Source organism: Cervus elaphus, chromosome 23, assembly GCF_910594005.1.
Source record: "Cervus elaphus chromosome 23, mCerEla1.1, whole genome shotgun sequence".
Classification (NCBI taxonomy): domain Eukaryota; kingdom Metazoa; phylum Chordata; class Mammalia; order Artiodactyla; family Cervidae; genus Cervus; species Cervus elaphus.
In genome coordinates, this window is record NC_057837.1 from 72,849,989 (window position 1) to 72,869,552 (window position 19,564).

Consider the following 19,564-nt stretch of genomic DNA (forward strand, 5'->3'; position numbering starts at 1 on the left):
GCTGACTTGGGAGCCTGTACCTGGGCAGAGGAGAGAGTCTTTTCATTCCTATTCAGACATCCAGCCTCAAATTCCTTCCAGATACCTGCTATTCTCTGTCCTTGCTGGATTCAGAAGCAGGCAGTACTGTGCCCAATCCACTTAGACTCAGAGAAGTTCCACACACTCTCTGGACCTCACTGACACCATCTGTAAAAGAGAAGGCCAGAGCAGGTGGAGGTTTCCAAGCTCTTTGCACTAAAACTCCAAATAACCTAGAACCTAATACAGGCATATCTGACATGTGAATAACTCCAGGCAGGAAGTCAGGGGGAGGGTCAGAAAGTGGGTTTGTGACTTCCAGGCACTGTTGAGGTCACACACACACACACACACTCACACACACAGCCCTTTGAGCTATGCACAGTAGCTTGAGAAGAACAAACATCAAATGTTCAGTGCCAGTGGGAGGACTCATTCTTGCTCCCTACTTCCACCTGCTGGATCTAGCATCCAACAACCTGGAGCGCCCATCAGAGGCTGGGAGCCTTCTGCCCGTCTCTGAGGTTTCCTGGTCATCCCTGAGGCAGAACAACTGAGCATCACTCAAAGGTTACAGGAAACTCTGAGTGCTTCTGATGCCCTAAGAACAGGACCAGCGATGCTCTCTTCCCACTGGGCGTGTGTCATCCTTCTCGGGGTGCCAGTCCGAGGCGTCAGAAACACGCACCCGGTATTTATCAGCTCTTGGCAACTTCCCTGATCACACAGCCTTCCCTCTAGTTAGAACAGGCAGTCCACTTTGAGATGATCATGAACCACTTCTTTACTTAAACATGAAAAACCTGAGGCTCAGAGAGGAAGAGGACGGGCTTTCCAAAGTCACAGCGTCTTCTCCAGCTGGGTCCACAACCAAGATGTAGAACTAACTTCTTGATCGTGTTGTCACTACTGCATAATCTGTTTCCTGCAGGGCAGTCCCTAAGATGAGATCAATACTCTTGAGTGATGGGACAGCACACGGAAATATGTTGATGGAAACGTATACAAATGGAGAAGATGATGCAGATGGAAGCAATTTGGCTGAGATGATCCTCTACAAATCTGTTGAATCAGCTATTCTCAATGTTAAGGCCATTATCCTCAATGTCAAGGCAGTTATCCTCTATGTCAAGGCAATTATTCTCAATGGGGTCTCTGGCTCCCCCTTATTCTTCCTTTTCAATGATCTCAGCTCCTTGTGTTTTCCAGGTTCCCAATATTGAGAACAACAGCTCCTGTAGAATCTTTCAGCCTCTTTCCCTGTTTAAGGGACTGATGGAGCCCTTGGCGATAATCTCTCCAGCTTCCTCATTTTACAGTTGATAGAACTAAAACCCAGAGGAGGGAAAGAATTGCCCAAAGTTGTTAGTGAATCAAATATATTGTAGTAAAATGCAATGGAAATCATGTTTTTCAAACTGGTGTTTAATGATCAAAGAGATGGTGCATCTTTCATATCGATTCAGGTGTTACTTAACACTTTCTCCCCCTCCATGAGCTGCCTTTTCATGTCCTTGTTCCCTTTTCTATTGAGCTGTTCTGATCAGTTTAATTGCCTTGTCACAGCTCCTCCTTTTACATTTATTTTATTTATTTTAAATGGAAATATATTTGACATATAACTCTGTAAGTTTAAGGTGTGCCACATATTAACTTGATACACGTATATTGAAATATGATTGCCATTGTATCAATAATTAGTGTCACCATCATGTTACATAATTATCTTTTTTTTAGTGGATGAAATAAATTCTAGTCTCAGCAAATTTAAAGATCATAATACAATATTATTGTACTTATTCAGTCTACTGTGGATTAGATCTTTAGGACTTATTTCCTACTCTTTACAAATTTGTACCCTTAAATAATCCATCTCTTATACCTCCCCATACCCTAGAACTACCATCTTTCTCTCTGTCTATATGAGTGTGGCTTTTTAGATTTCGTATATAAGTAGTTTCATACAACACTCGTCTTTGTCTGACTTATCTCACTTAGCATAATGTGTTCAAGGTCCATCCATGTTGTTGTAGGTGGCAGGCTTTCCATCTTTTTCATGGCTGAGTAATATTCCATTATATATGGATCTACATATGTCACATCGTCCTTATCCATTCACCTCTATGGGCACTTAGGTTGTTTCCGTACCTTGGCTCTTGTGACAAACGCGGCAATAAATGTAACAGTGCACATATTGTTTGTCTATCTCAGACTGATCTCACCTAGCCTAGGGTCCTCAGGATCCATCCTGTTGTCACAAATGGCAAGATTTTCTTATTTTTTAATGGCTGAATAACATTTATATACATGAATAATAGAATGAAATGTTGGAAAAAAATCAAGAATTTAACATAAAGACCTAAAAAAAAAAAATACAGAGTAAACCAAAGGACAACTAAAAGGAAAATAATAAAAAAGATAATTAAAATTTCTAAAATCAGGAATAGGAAAACAGTAGAATATCTAATCAATAAATAAAAGTCCTATTTAAACACTACAAAATAGTGAGACCACGAGCTATTTAATTAGTTCTTTTTTTTTAAAGAAAGAAGCAGAACTAAATATAATAAAGCGTGTTGGTGGAAATCACCATGGAATGAGAAAAAGTGATCCTGAGATATTTCACAGATGAGCTTCTTTTCTCACCCCTTTTGGCTGCTGTCCTGGCCCCGAGGTTCTGAGGATGAGAAGGCTGGGTAAAGGATGAGCCGGCTGAATAATATTTCAGTGTCACAAAGGGGGACTGAAAACAAAGCTCATGAGATTTAGAGTACAGGCTTTTAAACAGCTGATTTGCCAAGCCAATCAGAGGGATTTTTCCTAAACTTGAATTGCATCTCAGAGAGAACAGGCCCAGCAGAACTGGAGGAGAGCGGTGAAGACGCACAGAGGAAAAGCATAATGTCTTGGTGTTACCTTCCCTACACGACCTGAAACAGACCAGTGCCGTGACCGTGGCCTGAGAAGGGTTTGCTGACACTCAGGATGAGGGTTTGGGTCACACCACCAGGTAAGCCACTGAGAGTAGCTCTGATGGTAGCTGAGGACAAGGAGACGAATGGGGTGACGAGGAGGGGTGATGACGATGGCGAGCACCTGCAGCAGGGACTGCGGCTGTAGTCTGCCCCACGGACCCCACCCTCTATGGTTTCCTACGGGAAGAGAGCCCACCAGAGCTGTTCCCAGTGTGAACGGGATGTGGATCCCCAGAGCAGAAGGAGGTGTGCAGCTCAGAGTTCCTTCAAGAAGCAGCTCGCCACCCAGCTGCGAGGAGTGTGTTAGCTGATCACGGACAGGAAGTGCCTCTCAGACACCTGGTACTTGAGCTGAGATCACACTATACCCGGGGAAGCCCCTGGCCAGGAACAGAGTAAGGCTGTCTTTCAAGGCTCTTTCCCTTTCTGCCTAATGGAGGACCCCCATTATGGAAAATCCTTGCTCCAGAGCTGCCCCAGGGGGTTGGCAGTGATGTGATCAGGTCAGCAAGGTGATGCTCCTGGTACCTAGTCCTGCATCTTCTCCTTCCCTTTCACAGATGTTACTTTGCCATGAAACTTGCACTGCTAACTCTGTCTCAGCTTCTGCTCCCTTGAGAATGTACTTTGCAAAGCGTGGCTCATGGAGTTATGAGGCTTCAGGCTCAGGGCACTGTAAGAATGAGCGTCCAGGCAGCGTGGTCACAGCCAACCACAGCTCAACAACTGTGCGATGTGAACACCTTTACTCTGTCCTAACACTCACCGCAGCCCCCAGTGGTCCCTGACTGGGTGCTGCTGTGGAGGAAAGTACTGCATTGCCCTGCGAAAGGCTGCCCTTTGGTCCTTGCTGCTTAGGGTCACTCAGTGGAGATCTAAGTGTCAGGTAGGAGCATCAGATTTGCCAGGCATCTTAGTGCAGCCCTAGCTATCAGGGTGAAGCATGATTTGTTCAGTGTCTGCAGCAGGGGTCCAGAATGCCTCTCAAGACTCAAGTGTGGGGACTTCCCTGGTGTTCCAGGGGCTAATCCTCCATGCTCCCAATGCAGGGGACCCGGGTTCAATCCCTGGTCAAGGAACTAGATCCCACATGCCGCATCTAAGAGCTTGAATGCTGCAATTAAAGTTCCCGCGTGCCACAACTAAAGATCCTGCCATAATAGAAGAACCCACCTGCCACATCTAAGATTCAACACAGTCAAGTAAATAAAAAAAATTTTTTTTAAAAAGACTCAGGTATGAACTCAAAAGGCAGGTACCAAAATACAGTGGGGCAGTCAACAAACATCAGATACCCTCTGCCTACTCTCCGTGAAACTCCAGATAGTCTTCACATTGGCGGTTACAAACGGGACATCACAAATGTTGCCACCTCTGAAACAGAAGCCACACTCCCTGGTCACCATGGCAAAGCCCTGGAACGTGCCTTCTCTTATTGGATTCCTCTTTTATCAGTTTCTCTCTTAGCAGTAGTTTCTTTCATAAGGTCACTTTTAATGGATCTGAATCATTTTTCTACCCATTTTATTTTTTAATTTATTCGGTTGCTCAGGGTGTTAGTTGCAGTGCTTGGGATGTTTAGCTGCAGCATGTGGGATCTAGTTCCCTGACTGCGGATTGAACCCAGGCCCTCTGCATAGGGAGCGTGGAGTTTTTAGCCACTGGACCATCAGGGAAGTCCCTCTATCCAGGGAACCAGTAAAGTTGCTCAGTTGCATCCAACTCTGCCATCCCATGGACTATATATAGGCTACCAGGCTCCTCCACCCATGGAATTTTCCAGGCAAGAATATTGGAGTGGGTTGCCATTTCCTTCTCAAGGGGATCTTCCCAACCCTGTGTGCATTGCAGGCAGATGCTTTACCATCTGAGTCATCAGGGAGGCCCTAGTGCCTAGCCCCTTCCCCAAAGACCAGGTCTAAATTCCCCCCTGCGCCATCCACCAGCCAGGCGTGTTGGAGGCTCCATGTCAAGCGTCTGGTATGCCATAGGTGCACAGTGTCAGGTGCCCTCTGGCCTCAAGAGTCAGGCTTGGGTTTGAATATCTCTCATTCCCCGACTGGGGGGTCTTTGGCCAAATCACCAAGTCCGCCTCCTTCATTTACATAAAGGAAATGCTGAGCTGTACCTTGGATGATGAGAGCTATTGAAGGCAGGATGTCCTGGCACCTGCTGGCTGCCCATACAGTATGTCTCCTTGCCCAAACCTGGATTTTCGCACACCTGAGCATTCCTACGGGATCTTGGACAAGCCAGTACTTTGAACCTCAGTTTCCTCTTTTACACAATGGGATAGCAATGCTTACTATCTAGGGTTATTGGGAGAATCAATTTAGACCAGAAGGTCTTAAGGTGCGTTCCCTGAGCTAGCAGAGTCACCATCACTTGGGGATTTGTCAAAGATGCAGCATATTCTTAGCCTGCTGGGGACTTGCTGAATCACAAACTCAGGGGAGGAGATTCAGCAGTGTGCGTTTCAACAAGTTTGGAGGGTGATTCTGATGCACGGTCAGGATTGCGAGTCATTGGCTTAGACTTTTTAAAACATCTGTAGAGTCTGTCAGAGGGCTTCCGTGGGGGCTCAGCAGTAAAGAACCCACCTGCTAATGCAGGAGACATGGGTTTGATTCCTGGGTCAGGAAGATGCCCTGGAGGAGGGCATGGCAACCCACTCCAGTAGATTGCCTGGAAAATCCCATGGACAGGGGAGCCTGGCGGGCTATAGTCCATAGGGTCCCAAAGTGTCAGATACAACTTGGTGACTACACAGCAACCATAAGATTCAACCTGACTGAATTTTGAACTCTTGTGTGACCATAAGCAAGTCATGTCACCTTTCAGAGCTTCTGTCAACTATTAAAAAGAGTGGTCAAAAATATTAAATTATCTAATGCCTTTAGCAGGCCTGGCTCCAGAAGGGGTATGAAAAGTCGTTCACCTGTTTTACTGTCTCCCAGAGTTAGGCAGGTGGGTTTATTGCCACCCCGATGCATCTGGAGCCTTGAAGAAGATGCTTTTCTCCAGATTTCTATTTCTGGCACGATGCACAATTCACAATGCAGACAATAGCACCTGCTCTCAAAAGCTGGAGGATTAAGGTAGGTTATGGACATGCTCAGCCTTAGCGGATACTCAGGAAATGTTAGATCCTTCCACTACTCACTGTCTCCAAGCTCTGCTGGATTCAAGGGCTAGTGACTCACCTCCTGACCCTCAGTAATCTCATCTGGTCTGTGGCTTCAGTAATGCCTGCTTCTCAGGGTGGACCGGAGACTGAGTGTGTATCTAGCCACTGGCCTGACAGGAAGCACGCAGAGTACCTTTCACTCACCCTAGGCCTGGTGTTTAGGTAGGCGGGGATTTCGTCCTTATCTCTGTCACTTGTGTGACCTCTGGCCAGTCTCCTGCAACTCTGGGTTTTAGCTCCCTTATCGACAGAATGGACATAATACATTCCGGTGAAGAGTTATTGTGAGTACATGTGCAGAGGCCTCTGGAACACAATAGATGCTCAATAAATGTCAGTTCATGGCACTTCCCTCATTAGACTTGGGTTCAAATTCTGCGTCTGCCATTTACTAACTGTTGACCTTGACCAGAATCATGCCCCTCTCTGAGCTTCGGTTTTCTCATCTGCGAACTGGGGAACATCTTAGGTTCTATGAGAAGTTTGGAGGATTAAATGAGGCAAATTGCTTATGGGCAGCACCATTCCTGGCACATAATTCATGCGCAATAAATACATATGTGATACAGCCTCTATGCCTCTACTGGACTTGGATTCAAAAGATGGGGTTTCTAATCCAGTTCCATCACCCATTAGGCACATGACTGTGGGCAAATCCTTTTCCCTTTTGCCTAGAACTCACCTTCCTGCTCTATGAAACAGGATGAATAATTTAACGAACCTTCTCTGACAAGAATCTGAATATCAGTAAGAAAGATTAAATGATTTGCTGAAAATTATTATCCAGCTAGCCCATGGAACAGTTGAGACTGGAGACTAGACTTTTTGATTCAAGACTCTCCATATATTAATTTTGAGCACCTAGTATGTGCTGGTCAATTCTCTGGGCTCTAGATACTCTTCACTGAGTTTAATCCCTCCACTAACCCTGACTGGGAGATTTTCAACTCCTTCTGTACAGATGAGCCGATGGAACAGCCTCAAAGTTCAGCCAATTCCACGCTGCTCACTCCTTGAGGGAGTTCTCATCGTGGGGCCTCGGGCACTCGGATCCCAGGGGCAGCCTGGCTTCCCATTCTTGCAGCCCACGCCCCTTCCCCTAACCTCGCCTTCGCATCCCGCCCCGCAAGGGAGGTCCCGTACCTGTAGGGGCCTTTCCAGGGCGCCCGCGGGCCGTGTGGTTCCCGAAGGCGCAGAGGCTGGAGAGCCGCTTTCTGGCGGGATCGCTCTGCCCCGCGGCCCCTCTGCGCCTCTGCAGCCTGCAGCCTCTGCCCAACCTTCCTCCGTCCCCGGTGGCTGAGGTCTATTGATCGCTGCCGCTGCCCTGGGAGGGAGCCCGGAAGCGGTGGTTTCTATTCCTGACTCGGTTGAGAGAAGAAGCAGGGTGTGTGGAGACTGGGCCCCCACAGCCCGGGCATCCTCACCAAGTCAGAGGCCAGGGGATGAGGGGTAATTTGGTGGGGGGTCCCTAGAGGACAGCAGGAATAATAGCTTCCTTAGTTGAGTGCTTAATATGGGCCAGGGGCTGGGCTTCAGGTGACCTATCTAAGTTCTTGCCGACAGGGTCTTCTCATCCCTGTTTCACAAGTGTCACTTGCTCAGGGCACTTAGCTAGACCTTGTGGACCTGGGATGGGGACTCACATATTCCAATATTTCAGCAGGGACATGTTGAAACAGGGAAGCCTGAAACAAATCATTTTGCCCCCGAAATTCAGTGTCCTCACCTGCCCACAGAATTCCTGATTCACAGTGGCAAGGGTAAGACAGAACCCTGCCAAAGAGCTTTGTCAAGGTGTGTGACCCACAAGCTTTTATTAAACACCTACTGTGTGCCTGGTCCTGAAGATTAGGACTATACAAGAAAGGTTTCCTACTTTACAGATATTGTTATTAATAATGATGATTTATTTATTGGGCTTGGTTCCAATATTCTATAGACCTCATCTTTTAAACTGAAAAATGTTTGTGACATAGGCACTATTATTATTATTCCAATCTTGCAGATAAGAAATGTAAGGCTTTGAGAGGTAAGGTGACTTGCTCAAGGTCATATGGTCGACTTCTGAGTCCTCTAGGCCATGACTGTCTGATAGATGTAATGTGAGCCACAAATAGACTTTAAGTTTTTCTTAAGGCAACTTTTAAAAACAGTAAAAAGAGAGGGGTAACATTAGTCTTACTACTATATTTTATTTCACCCCAATATTATTAATATAATTTCAACATGGTATCAATAAAGAAATTATGAATGATACATTTTACATTTTCATTTTTGTGCTAAGTCTTCAAAGTCCAGGTATTTGTTTGGGGGGGAGTTGGTTGTTTTTAATATTTATTTATTTGTCTGTACCAGGTCTTAGCTGCGGTGTGTGGAATCTTTACGATCTGAACCAGCAGGGATGCCCCACATGTGGGCTCTTTTACTTGCAACATGCGGGGTTCTTTTTTCTTTTTTTTTAGTTGCAGCATGCAAACACCAGGGCTTCCCTGGTGGCTCAGACGGTCAAGTGTCCGCCTGCAATGCAGGAGACCTAGATTCCATCCCTGGGTTGAGAAGGTCCCCTGGAGAAGGAAGTAGCAACCCACTCCAGTACTCTTGCCTGGAAAATCCCAAGGATGGAGGGGCCTGGTAGGCTACAGTCCATGGGGTCTCAAAGAGTCGGACACAACTGAGCGACTTCACTTCACTTCATGCAAACTCTTAGCTGTGGCATGTGGGATCTAGTTCCCCAACCAGGGATTGGAACCTGGTCTCCCTAGCAACTTGAAGAAATATGAAATTAATCACCTCATAGTTTCTGTGGGTCAGAAATCTGAGCATGACATGGCTGGATTCTCTACTCAGCGTTTTACTAGGTTGAAGTTAGGTGTCAGCCAGGGTCGTGGTTCTCATCTGGGGTTTGGGGTTCTCTTCCAGCTCACAGAGTGTTGGCAGAATTCATTTCCCTCTGGTTGTAGGATGGACCTCCCTCTTTTCCTGCTTGCTGTCTGCTAGGGATCACTCTCAGGAATGTCCGTTGGGATGGCTCTGTGTGTTTGTGTGTGTGTGTGTGCCTGTGTACGCGCACGCTATGTTGCTTCAGTAGTGTCTGACTCTTTGCTACCCTATGGACTGTAGCCCACCAGGCTCCCCTCTCCATGGGATTCTGCAGGCAAGAATGCTGGAGTGGGTTGCCATTTTCCTTCTCCAGGGCCTCTTCCCGACCCAGGGATTGAACCATAATCTCTTACATCTCCTGCATTGGCAGGCAGGTTCTTTACCACTAGTGCCACTTGGGATGGCTGTCATTCCCTTAACACCCCCACTCATTAAGCTCTGGCCTTGGACCAGGCCCACAAGAAATAGAGGCCAGTGACTTATTATCCAATGGTAGAGTCAGACCCACCCATAAATAATGACATCTCAACTGTTCAGACAACATTTCCCCAAATGTGGAGCAATTTGAAATGATCTTAGGGTGTGTCTGGATGCAACATCATACAACAGTGACTCTTGCATCGAGAAAGTTCTTTTCAATGCTGAGTATGCTGGCAAGAATATCCCAGATTAGAGGTCTGTGTCTTTAACATCTCTTTAACCCTCGTTAATCATCCTTTATCACAACAGAGACAGAGAGCAGGCTTCAGGCTCACAGGCAGGTGGCAGTATCTAGCCAGAATCTAATATTATTATTTCATATCATTTAATCAGGCATGATTTACTTACATGGAAGTTAATTGCTTTCGTTGTATCTGCTTTTACACTTACATTCTGTTTGTGACAAGTGACCCTGTTTATCCCATTTAAAGTAGTGATATCCAGTTTTTCTTCTCAAGTAAATTTATTTTTATACAAAAGTGAGTCCCTTGGAAGAAAAACATTAGGTCAATAGGAGTACAGGCAATACACAAAATATCATGATGCTATTTTGCAGGTATGGTGAACATTGTGAACAGATTGGTGTTTGGAAAATTCTTCTAGAACAGAGTTTATTAAGGTTGGAATTTCCACTGGCAGGGCAGCTTCTCTCTGGGTTGCTGGATCCCAGACCCCACCCATCTTCATTTCTTCCTGCAGAGAACCCCATCCCATGGTTCAGAGTTATGGATCCTAAGCCAGAATTAGCCTGAGGAGAGACAAGGAAAAGGTTAACCCCCTTTCCATAATAAAGCTCTGGGCTCTGGGTCTGATTCCCCCATCCAGACCCCATCAGCCCAGCCAGGAGGGCAGGACCCCCCACCCTCCTTCACAGGGGCAAACTGAAGCTCGGAGCGTTAGGGCCGTGGTCCAGGTGATACAAGTTCAACAAGAGGACAGGGACACCCGGTTCCTGTCATCATAGGAGGACCCCTCCCAGCCCATCCACTTCTCCAGGGCTGGCCACAGGAGGCCCAGGCTTCTGGGGCGGTTCCTGTTCAGCTGGCTGAACTCGAGGGATCTCTTAGGGCTGGGGCTCAGAGAGGGGAGGAGCTGGCCCGAGCACACACAGCCCTACCTCAGACAGGGCTTCTGCAGTCCCGGCCGCAGGCACCCAGGCAGCACCGCTTGCGGCCCTGGCAGTCCGAGTCCTTGGAGCAGAGGTGCTGCGCGGGGCTCAGGCATCGCAGACGGTCCTCGGGGCATCTGCCCATCTTAACTGCAACACAGGGACCGGGGGAGTCCTGCCGGTGCACCGGCCCTGGGGCTTGGGGTCTGGCTGGAGTCAGCACGGTGGACAGGGACCCTTACCTGAGACCTTCCGCACGCACTGGAGGAAGCACGCTTGGCGACAGCACTTCATCCCTGAGGGACACTGGCTGTCGTGCAGACACTGGTCAGGCACCGAGAGGAGGCAGGGCCCGTCATCCGGTGGGCAGCCCCCAGACTTCTCTGTAAGAGAACTCCCCAGATTTTGCCACTGGAGGCAGTTCAGAATTCAGTATAAGCGCTGTCCTGGGGATTGCGCCATCTAAATTCTCCACTCCATACTTCTTTGCCCATCGTTTGCAATATTTTTTTTAAATTTTGGAATGGGCTTGCTTGTTTTTTATTTATTTTTTTATTGACATCTAAAGTGAAATGTAATATATCAGTTTCAGGTGTGCAACGTGATGATTTATTTTCGTATGTCCTGCAGAATGATCACCACAGTGTCTTGTTAACGTCGGTCACCATACATAGTTATAATTTTTTTTCTTGTGATGAGAACTTTTAAGATCAATTCTTTCAGCTACATCCAAATGTGAATTGTAGCATTATTAACTGTAGTCACCAGGCTGTACCTTATATCTTCGTGACTTATTTTATATCTGGAAGTGTGTACATTTTGACCCCCTTCACCCATTTCACTCCCACCCCTACACCCTACTTTTGGCAACAACCACCAACTGTTTTCTGTATCTATGAGCTTGATTTTTTTAGATGATACCATACAGTATTTATCTTTCTCTGTCTGATTTATTTCATTTAGCATAATGCCCTCAAGGTCCATCCATGCTGTTGTAAATGGCCGGCAAGGCTTTTTTTGTTGTTGTTGTTTTATTTTGTTTTGTACTCCAAGCCTCAGTTTGCTGTCTCTGAAATGGGAAGCTAGACTGAATCCTCTCAGTGTTGGTTTGAGACTCAGATGACATAAAAGGCAGAGGAAAAAAAAAAAACCAACAAAGTTCAAAATCTCCACCTGGGCAATTAGACCGTGCCTGGTCTGGCCCCAGCCCATCTCTCTGGTGTCTTCTTCTACCCTGTTTCCACTTGGCGGCTCCTGATCAACTCCAAGCTGCTTCTCTTCGCAGGCCCTGTTTTTTGCCCCGTGCATTACTCTCAAGTTTGCATCTGCCTTCCCTAACCTTCTCTCCAAATCCAGGCTCCCCACTCACAGACATATACACAGAGACACAGTCATATACACACACCGGTGTGGTCAGAGTGTTACAGGCCCAGAAGGGATGGAGGTGGAGGCATCGCCTGGGTGGGGAGGCACCTTTCTGACTATCTCTGCAGCCCCAGCCTCTCCCATCTGTTGACAGGTCAGACTCAGCCTTTTATTTATTTTTTATTTTTTTAAAAATTAATTAATTAATTTATTTTCCTTTACAACATTGTATTGGTTTTGCCATACATTGACTTGAGTCCTCCATGGGTGTACATGTGTTCCCCATCCTGAACCCCCCTCCCACCTCCCTCCCCATCCCATCCCTCTGGGTCATCCCAGTGCACCAGCCCCAAACATCCTGTATCATGCATCGAACCTGGACTGGTGATTCATTTCACATATGATAATTTACATGTGTGAATGCCATTCTCCCATATCATCCCGCCCTCGCCCTCTCCCACAGAGTCAAAAGACTGTTTAATACATCTGTGTCTCTCTTGCTGTCTCACATACAGCGTTATCATTACCATATTTCTAAATCCATATATATGCGTTAGAATACTGTATTGGTGTTTATCTTTCTGGCTTACTTCACTCTGTATAATGGGCTCCAGTTTCAATCATCTCATTAGAACTGATTCAAATGTATTCTTTTTAATGGCTGAGCTATATTTCATTGTGTATATGTACCACAGCTTTCTTATCCATTCATCTGCTGATGGGCATCTAGGTTGCTTCCATGTCCTGGCTATTATAAACAGTGCTGTGATGAACATTGGGGTGTACGTGTCTCTTTCAGATCTGGTTTCCTCGGTGTGTATGCCCAGGATTTGGATTGCTGGGTCATATGGGAGTTCTATTTCCAGTTTTTTAAGCAATCTCCACACTGTTCTCCATAGTGGCTGTGCTAGTTTGCATTCCCACCAACAGTGTTAGAGGGTTCCCTTTTCTCCACACCCTCTCCAGCATTTATTGCTTGTACACTTTTGGATGGCAGCCATTCTGACTGGCATGTAATGGTACCTCATTGTGGTTTTAATTTGCATTTCTCTGATAATGAGTGATGTTGAGCATCTTCTCAAGTGTTTGTTAGCCATCTGCATGTCTTCTTTGGAGAAATGTCTCTTTAGTTCTTTGGCCCATTTTTTGATTGGGTCGTTTATTTTTCTGGAATTGAGCTGCAGGAGTTGCTTGTATACTTTTGAGATTAATTCTTTGTCCATTGCTTCATTTGCTATTATTTTCTCCCATTCTGTAGGCTGTCTTTTCACCTTGCTTATAGTTTCCTTTGTTGTGCAGAAGCTTTTAATTTTAATTAGGTCCCATTTGTTTATTTTTGCTTTTATTTCCAATATTCTGGGAGGTGGGTCATAGAGGATCTTGCTGTGGTTTATGTTGGAGAGTGTTTTGCCTATGTTTTCCTCTAGGAGTTTTATAGTTTCTGGTCTTACATGTAGATCTTTAATCCATTTTGAGTTTATTTTTGTGTATGGTTTTAAAAAGTGTTCTAGTTTCATTCTTTACCAAGTGGTTGACCAGTTTTCCCAGAACCACTTGTTGAAGAGATTTTCTTTTCTCCATTGTATATTCTTGCCTCCTTTGTCAAAGATAAGGTGTCCATAGGTGTGTGGATTTATCTCTGGGCTTTCTATTTTGTTCCATTGATCTGTATTTCTGTCTTAGGCTGGCTGACTGGATACAAAAACAAGACCCATATATATGTTGTCTACAAGAGACCACCTCGAAACAAGGGACACATACAGACTGAAAGTGAAGGGCTGGAAAAAGATATTCCATGCAAACAGAGACCAAAAGAAAGAAGGAGTAGCAATACTCATACCAGATAAAATAGACTTTAAAACAAAGGCTGTGAAAAGAGACAAAGATGGACACTACATAATGATCAATGGATCAATCTAAGAAGAAGATATAACAATCATAAATATATATGCACCCAACATAGGAGCACCGCAATATGTGAGACAAATGCTAATGAGTATGAAAGGGGAAAGTAACAATAACACAATAATAGTGGGAGACTTTAATACTCTACTCACACCTATGGATAGATCAACCAAACAGAAAATTAACAAGGAAACACAAACTTTAAATGATACAAAAGACCAGTTAGACCTAACTGATATCTATAGGACATTACACCCCAAAACAATGAATTTCACCTTTTTCTCAAGCACACACAGAACCTTTTCTAGGATAGATCACATCCTGGGCCATAAATCTAGCCTTGATAAATTCAAAAAAATTGAAATCATTCCAAGCATCTTTTCTGACCACAATGCAGTAAGATTAGATGTCAATTACAGGAGAAAAACTATTAAAAATTCCAACACATGGAGGCTGAACAACACGCTGCTGAACAACCAGCAAATCACAGAAGAAATAAAAAAAAAATCAAAATATGCATAGAAATGAATAAAAATGAAAACACAACAACCCAAAACCTATGGGACACTGTAAAAGCAGTACTAAGGGGAAGGTTCATAGCAATATAGGGTTACCTCAAGAAACAAGAAAAAAGTCAAATAAATAACCTAACTCTACACCTAAAGCAACTTGAAAAGGAAGAAATTATGAACTCCAGGTTTAGTGGAAGGAAAGAAATCTTAAAAATTAGGGTAGAAATAAATGCAAAAGAAGCAAAAGAGACCATAGCAAAAATCAACAAAACCAAAAGCTGGTTCTTTGAGAAGGTAAATAAAATTGACAAACCATTAGCCAGATTCATCAAGAAACAAAGGGAGAAAAATCAATTTGACAAAAATAGAAACAAAAATGGAGAGATCACAACAGACAACACTGAAATACAAAGGATCATAAGAGACTACTACCAGCAACTGTATGCAAATAAAAGGGACAACTTGGAAGAAATGGACAAATTCTTAGAAAAGTACTACTTTCCAATATTGAACCAGGAAGAAATAGACAATCTCAACAGACCCATCACAAGCAAGCAAATTGAAACTCTAATCAGAAATCTTCCAACAAACAAAAGCCCAGGACCAGACGGCTTCACAGCTGAATTCTGCCAATAATTTAGAGAAGAACTAACACCTATCCTACTCAAACTCTTCCAGAAAATTGCAGAGGAAGGTGAACTTCCAAACTCTTTCTATGAGGCCACCATCACCTTAATCCAAAACCTGACAAAGATGCCACAAAAAAAGAAAATTATAGGCCAGTATCACTGATGAACATAGATGCAAAAATCCTTAACAAAATTCTAGCAAACAGAATCCAACGACATATTCAAAGATCACACATCATGACCAAGTGGGCTCTGTCCCAGGGATACAAGGATTCTTCAATATCCACAAATCAATCAATGTAATACACCACATTAACAAACTGAAAAATAAAAACCATATGATTATCTCAATAGATGCAGAAAAAGCCTTTGACAAAATTCAACATCCATTTATGATAACAACCCTCCAGAAAGCGGGAATTGAAGGACCATACCTCAACATAATAAAAGCTATATATGACAAACCCTCAGCAACATCATCCTCAATGGTGAAGAATTGAAAGCAATTCCCCTAAAGTCAGGAACAAGAGAAGGGTACCCACTCTTACCACTACTATTCAATATAGTTTTGGAAGTTTTGGCCACAGCAATCAGAGCAGAAAAAGAATAAAAGGAATCCAGATTGGAAAAGAAGAAGTAAAACTCTCACTGTTAGCAGATGACATGATCCTCTACATAGAAAACCCTAAAGACTCCACCAGAAAATTACTAGAGCTAGTCAATGAATATAGTAAAGTTGCAGGATATAAAATTAATACACAGAAATCCCTTGCATTCCTATACACTAACATTGAGAAAACAGAAAGAGATATTAAGGAAACAATTCCATTCACCATTGCAACGAAAAGAATAAAATACTTAGGAATAAATCTACCTAAAGAAACAAAAGATGTATATATAGAAAATGATAAAACACTGATGAAAGAAATCAAAGAGGATGCAGATAGATGGAGAAACATACCGTGTTCATGGATGAGAAGAATCAATAGAGTAAAAATGAGTATATGATACAAAGCAATCTATAGATTCAATGCAATCCCTATCAAGCTACCAAAGGTACTTTTCAGAGAACTAGAACAAATAATTTCACAAGTTGCATGGAAATACAAAAAACCTCGAATAGCCAAAGCAATCTTGAGAAAGAAGAATGGAACTGGAGGAATCAACCTGCCTGAATTCAGTCTCTACTACAAAGCCACAGTCATCAGACTCAGCCTTTTAAAGGAGGCAGAGGAGGAGAGAGGTAGGGTAGGTAGAGCTTCCTTCCGAAAATCCCGGATTCCGGAGACCATGCCCACTACTCAACTCCAGAGTCCCTTTCACAGATTGGGCTGGGAGACAGAGAAGCCTGGAGAAGGACACAAACAAGATGGGCAGGAGGCCAGACCAGACCTAGTTCGCCATGGAGGATGACAGAAAAGATCATCTCCCTGCTGTGCAGACCCACATGTCCAGACACTCCCATGGAGACACCAAAGAGCAGGGACCAACCATCCACTCCCACCCTCCGCAGAGGCACAGGAAGACACGAGTTCTCACATGGACGCCCATGCAGGCTCAGACACACATGTGTGCGGTCGTCCCTAGGGATACATGGGCAGACTCAGATCACACCGACACTCAGGCACAAAGCTACACGTATAACTAGAGGTAGACTCATGTGTGTGAACACAGTCCTACAGTCAGACGTGTAGACAGGCAAGCACCGGGAAACTGGCAAGAAAACATTTACAACTGCACATGCAAGCAGGCTGACAGGCATGAAGATGTACAGACAAGAGAGAAGCTGCTGGAAGTACTAAGAAGCGGGCACACGCACACACACACACACACACACAACTTACACTTCATTGCCTGCCTTTCCCCAAACTCTTATTCTCTCCTAAAAGGTAGAAACCAGCTCTGTCCTTGAAGCATAGGAACCTACCCATACTCACCTCCCTTCCTCCTGCCCAAGGCAGCATGTAACTGGCTCCCCAAACCCAGAAGGGTCACCAGGAGGAGGAGGCTCTGGGCCCTCATGTTTCTGTTGCTGTCACCTGATAAGGTAGAATCCAGAGGCCCCCAGATTAACACCTACAACCTTGGGGAGGCTAAAGCAACTGAGTTAAGGGAGGAAAGAGAGGGGATAAACAGAGTGCCTCATCCTGGCCCCACACCCTGCCCAAGAGCTACCGTGCAAGGGTGCTTGTGCAAGAACTGATGACGGGTGAGGACCCACCCTGGGTGTCCAGGGCTGGGATCCAGTCCTGCCTGTATCGCTGATTTGGGTTGTGATATGGACAAGGCTTGTCTGTGTTTGGACCTCAGTTTTTCTGATTTGTATAAAGGGTGAGAGTTGATGAGTCAGATGGTCCCCTTCCTGGCTCTCTAACATCCTGAAGCCCCAGCAGTGGCTTAGGTGGAAGATAGAAGTCGGCTTTGAATGACCAGGAAGGATTTGCAGAGCTCTGAGATCTGTGAAGGGAAGCATTCTAGTTAGGGTCAGCCCTCTCTGCTGGAGATGGCTGGCCCAGGCTGGCAGGGTGAGTGGGGCCAGCCCTGGTCTCTCCTCTAGGGCTCCGGTGGATGAGAGAGAGAGACCACTCTGCCTTTGGTAAGATCACCTCCAGTGGCATCTGGTAGAACTGCCCTCTGCCTGGAGCTGGCTGAGCTATCAGGGGTGGACAGAGCGAGGCTTTAGGTTTGGCTGCGGTGGCTAGTCACAGAGGATGCAGGTGGCCTCTGGGACCCCTTCCCTGGCCCTAAGGGATCCTGAGTAAAAGGTCATCTCAGTCAATCCCCCACCCTTCCCTGCCTAGATTTCACATCATCTGGCTCCTGTGTTTGGTAAAAGAGAGACAAGTGGTGCTCAGAGTCCTAAGGGGCCGCAAGAGGAAACGCACTGAACCTGAGTAACTCACCAGGATGGGAGGAAATCAGGGACATCCTCCCCGCCCTCCCGCCTAAAGATGAGGGAACAGTTGCCTGTAGATGGGAGGGGGCTGGCTCAAGGACCCAGTTAATTCTTAACTAGGCTGGGACGTCTTCTCCATGGGAACATCGCTTCTCCATGATCCCCATCCTGTTCTCGGAAGTGAGGCGATCCGTCCTCTGACCCTGAGAAAGGAAGAGAGTGTTCCAGTCCAGGACAACCCTCAGTCAGGAAGTGCTCGCGGGGTTTAACCTCATGCTGTCTTCTAAGGTCTCAGGAAAAGAGTGGCCCTGTAGTTCATGATCTAATGTGACTTTGGGAATTCTGGCATCCCCTTGGCAGCTTTCTTTAGAAGGAAAGCTTTATGAGGCTGATTTTTATTCCTGATTACAAACTACACAGACTACTTGGCTGTTGCTCACAAGAAAGTTCAATAAAAATCAAAACCCCAAACTGAAGCTCAGAGAAGGAGAGTTATTCTCCTGAGGTCACACAGCAAGTTCTGGGCAAAGCTGAGACTGACTTCCAGGCCATTGTTCTGGAAGTCACTCACAGTGTCTCCTCCCAGGAACTTGAACTTCCTTGGCACCTCCTTGGAACAGGACTGCGAGACCAGTTCATGGACAGCAGAGCTATGAGGTCATTGGGGTGTGTCTAGGAAAGTCCCCCTTCCACTGTCGGTTCCTGCCACCCCTAAGTCTCCCCTACCCCCAAATTATTATTGTCTAGAGAAAGGCTGGCCTGGATGAAGCACAAGCTGGAATAAGATTGCCGGGAGAAATATCAATAACCTCAGATATGCAGATGACACCACTGTTATGGCAGAAAGCAATGAAGAACTAAAGAGGCTCTTGATGAAAGTGAAAAAGGAGAGTGAAAAAGTTGACTTAAAGCTCAACATTCAGAAAACTAAGATCATGGCATCCAGTTCCATCACTTCATGGCAGATAGATGGGGAAACAGTGGCAGACTTTATTTTTCTGGGCTCCAAAATCACTGCAGATGGTGATTGCAGCCATGAAGTTAAAAGACGCTTACGCCTTGGAAGGAAAGTTATGACCAACATAAATAGCATATTAAAAAGCAGAGACATTACTTTGTCAACAGAAGTCCATCTAGTAAAGGCTATGGTTTTTCCAGTAGTCATGTATGGATGTGAGAGATGACTGTAAAGAAAGCTGAGTGCTGAAGAATTGATGCTTTTGAACTGTGGTGTTGGAAAAGGCTCTTGAGAGTCCCTTGGACTGCAAGGAGATCCAACCAGTCCATTCCTAAAGGAGGTCAGTCCTGAGTGTTCATTGGAAGGACTGCTGTTGAAGCTGAAACTCCAATACTTTGGCCACCTGATGCGAAGAGCTGACTCATGTGACAAGACCCTGATGCTGGGAAAGATTGGAGGCGGGAGGAGAAGGGGACGACAGAGGATGAGATGGTTGGATGGCATCACTGACTCAATGGACATGAATTTGGCTAAACTCCGGGAGTTGGTGATGGACAGGGAGGCCTGGCGTGCTGCAGTCCATGGGTTTGCAAAGAGTCAGACACGACTGAGCGACTGAAGTGAACTGAACTGAGAGGATGGCTCATG

At 45.3% G+C, this 19,564-nt stretch overlaps 1 protein-coding gene across 1 annotated transcript; it reads right to left on the minus strand.

Annotated features, from left to right (window-relative positions):
• Positions 1–10,154: 10,154 nt before the first annotated feature.
• LOC122681928 (WAP four-disulfide core domain protein 5-like) lies at positions 10,155–17,084 on the minus strand. The gene is made up of 4 exons (XM_043884528.1): positions 17,000–17,084; positions 10,894–11,034; positions 10,661–10,801; positions 10,155–10,291 (listed from the first exon to the last, which is right to left on the minus strand). Exons 1-3 carry the CDS (start codon positions 17,082–17,084, stop codon positions 10,662–10,664), a joined length of 366 nt encoding a protein of 121 aa, XP_043740463.1. The 3' UTR covers positions 10,155–10,291; position 10,661.
• Between the last annotated feature and the right edge of the window lie 2,480 nt (positions 17,085–19,564).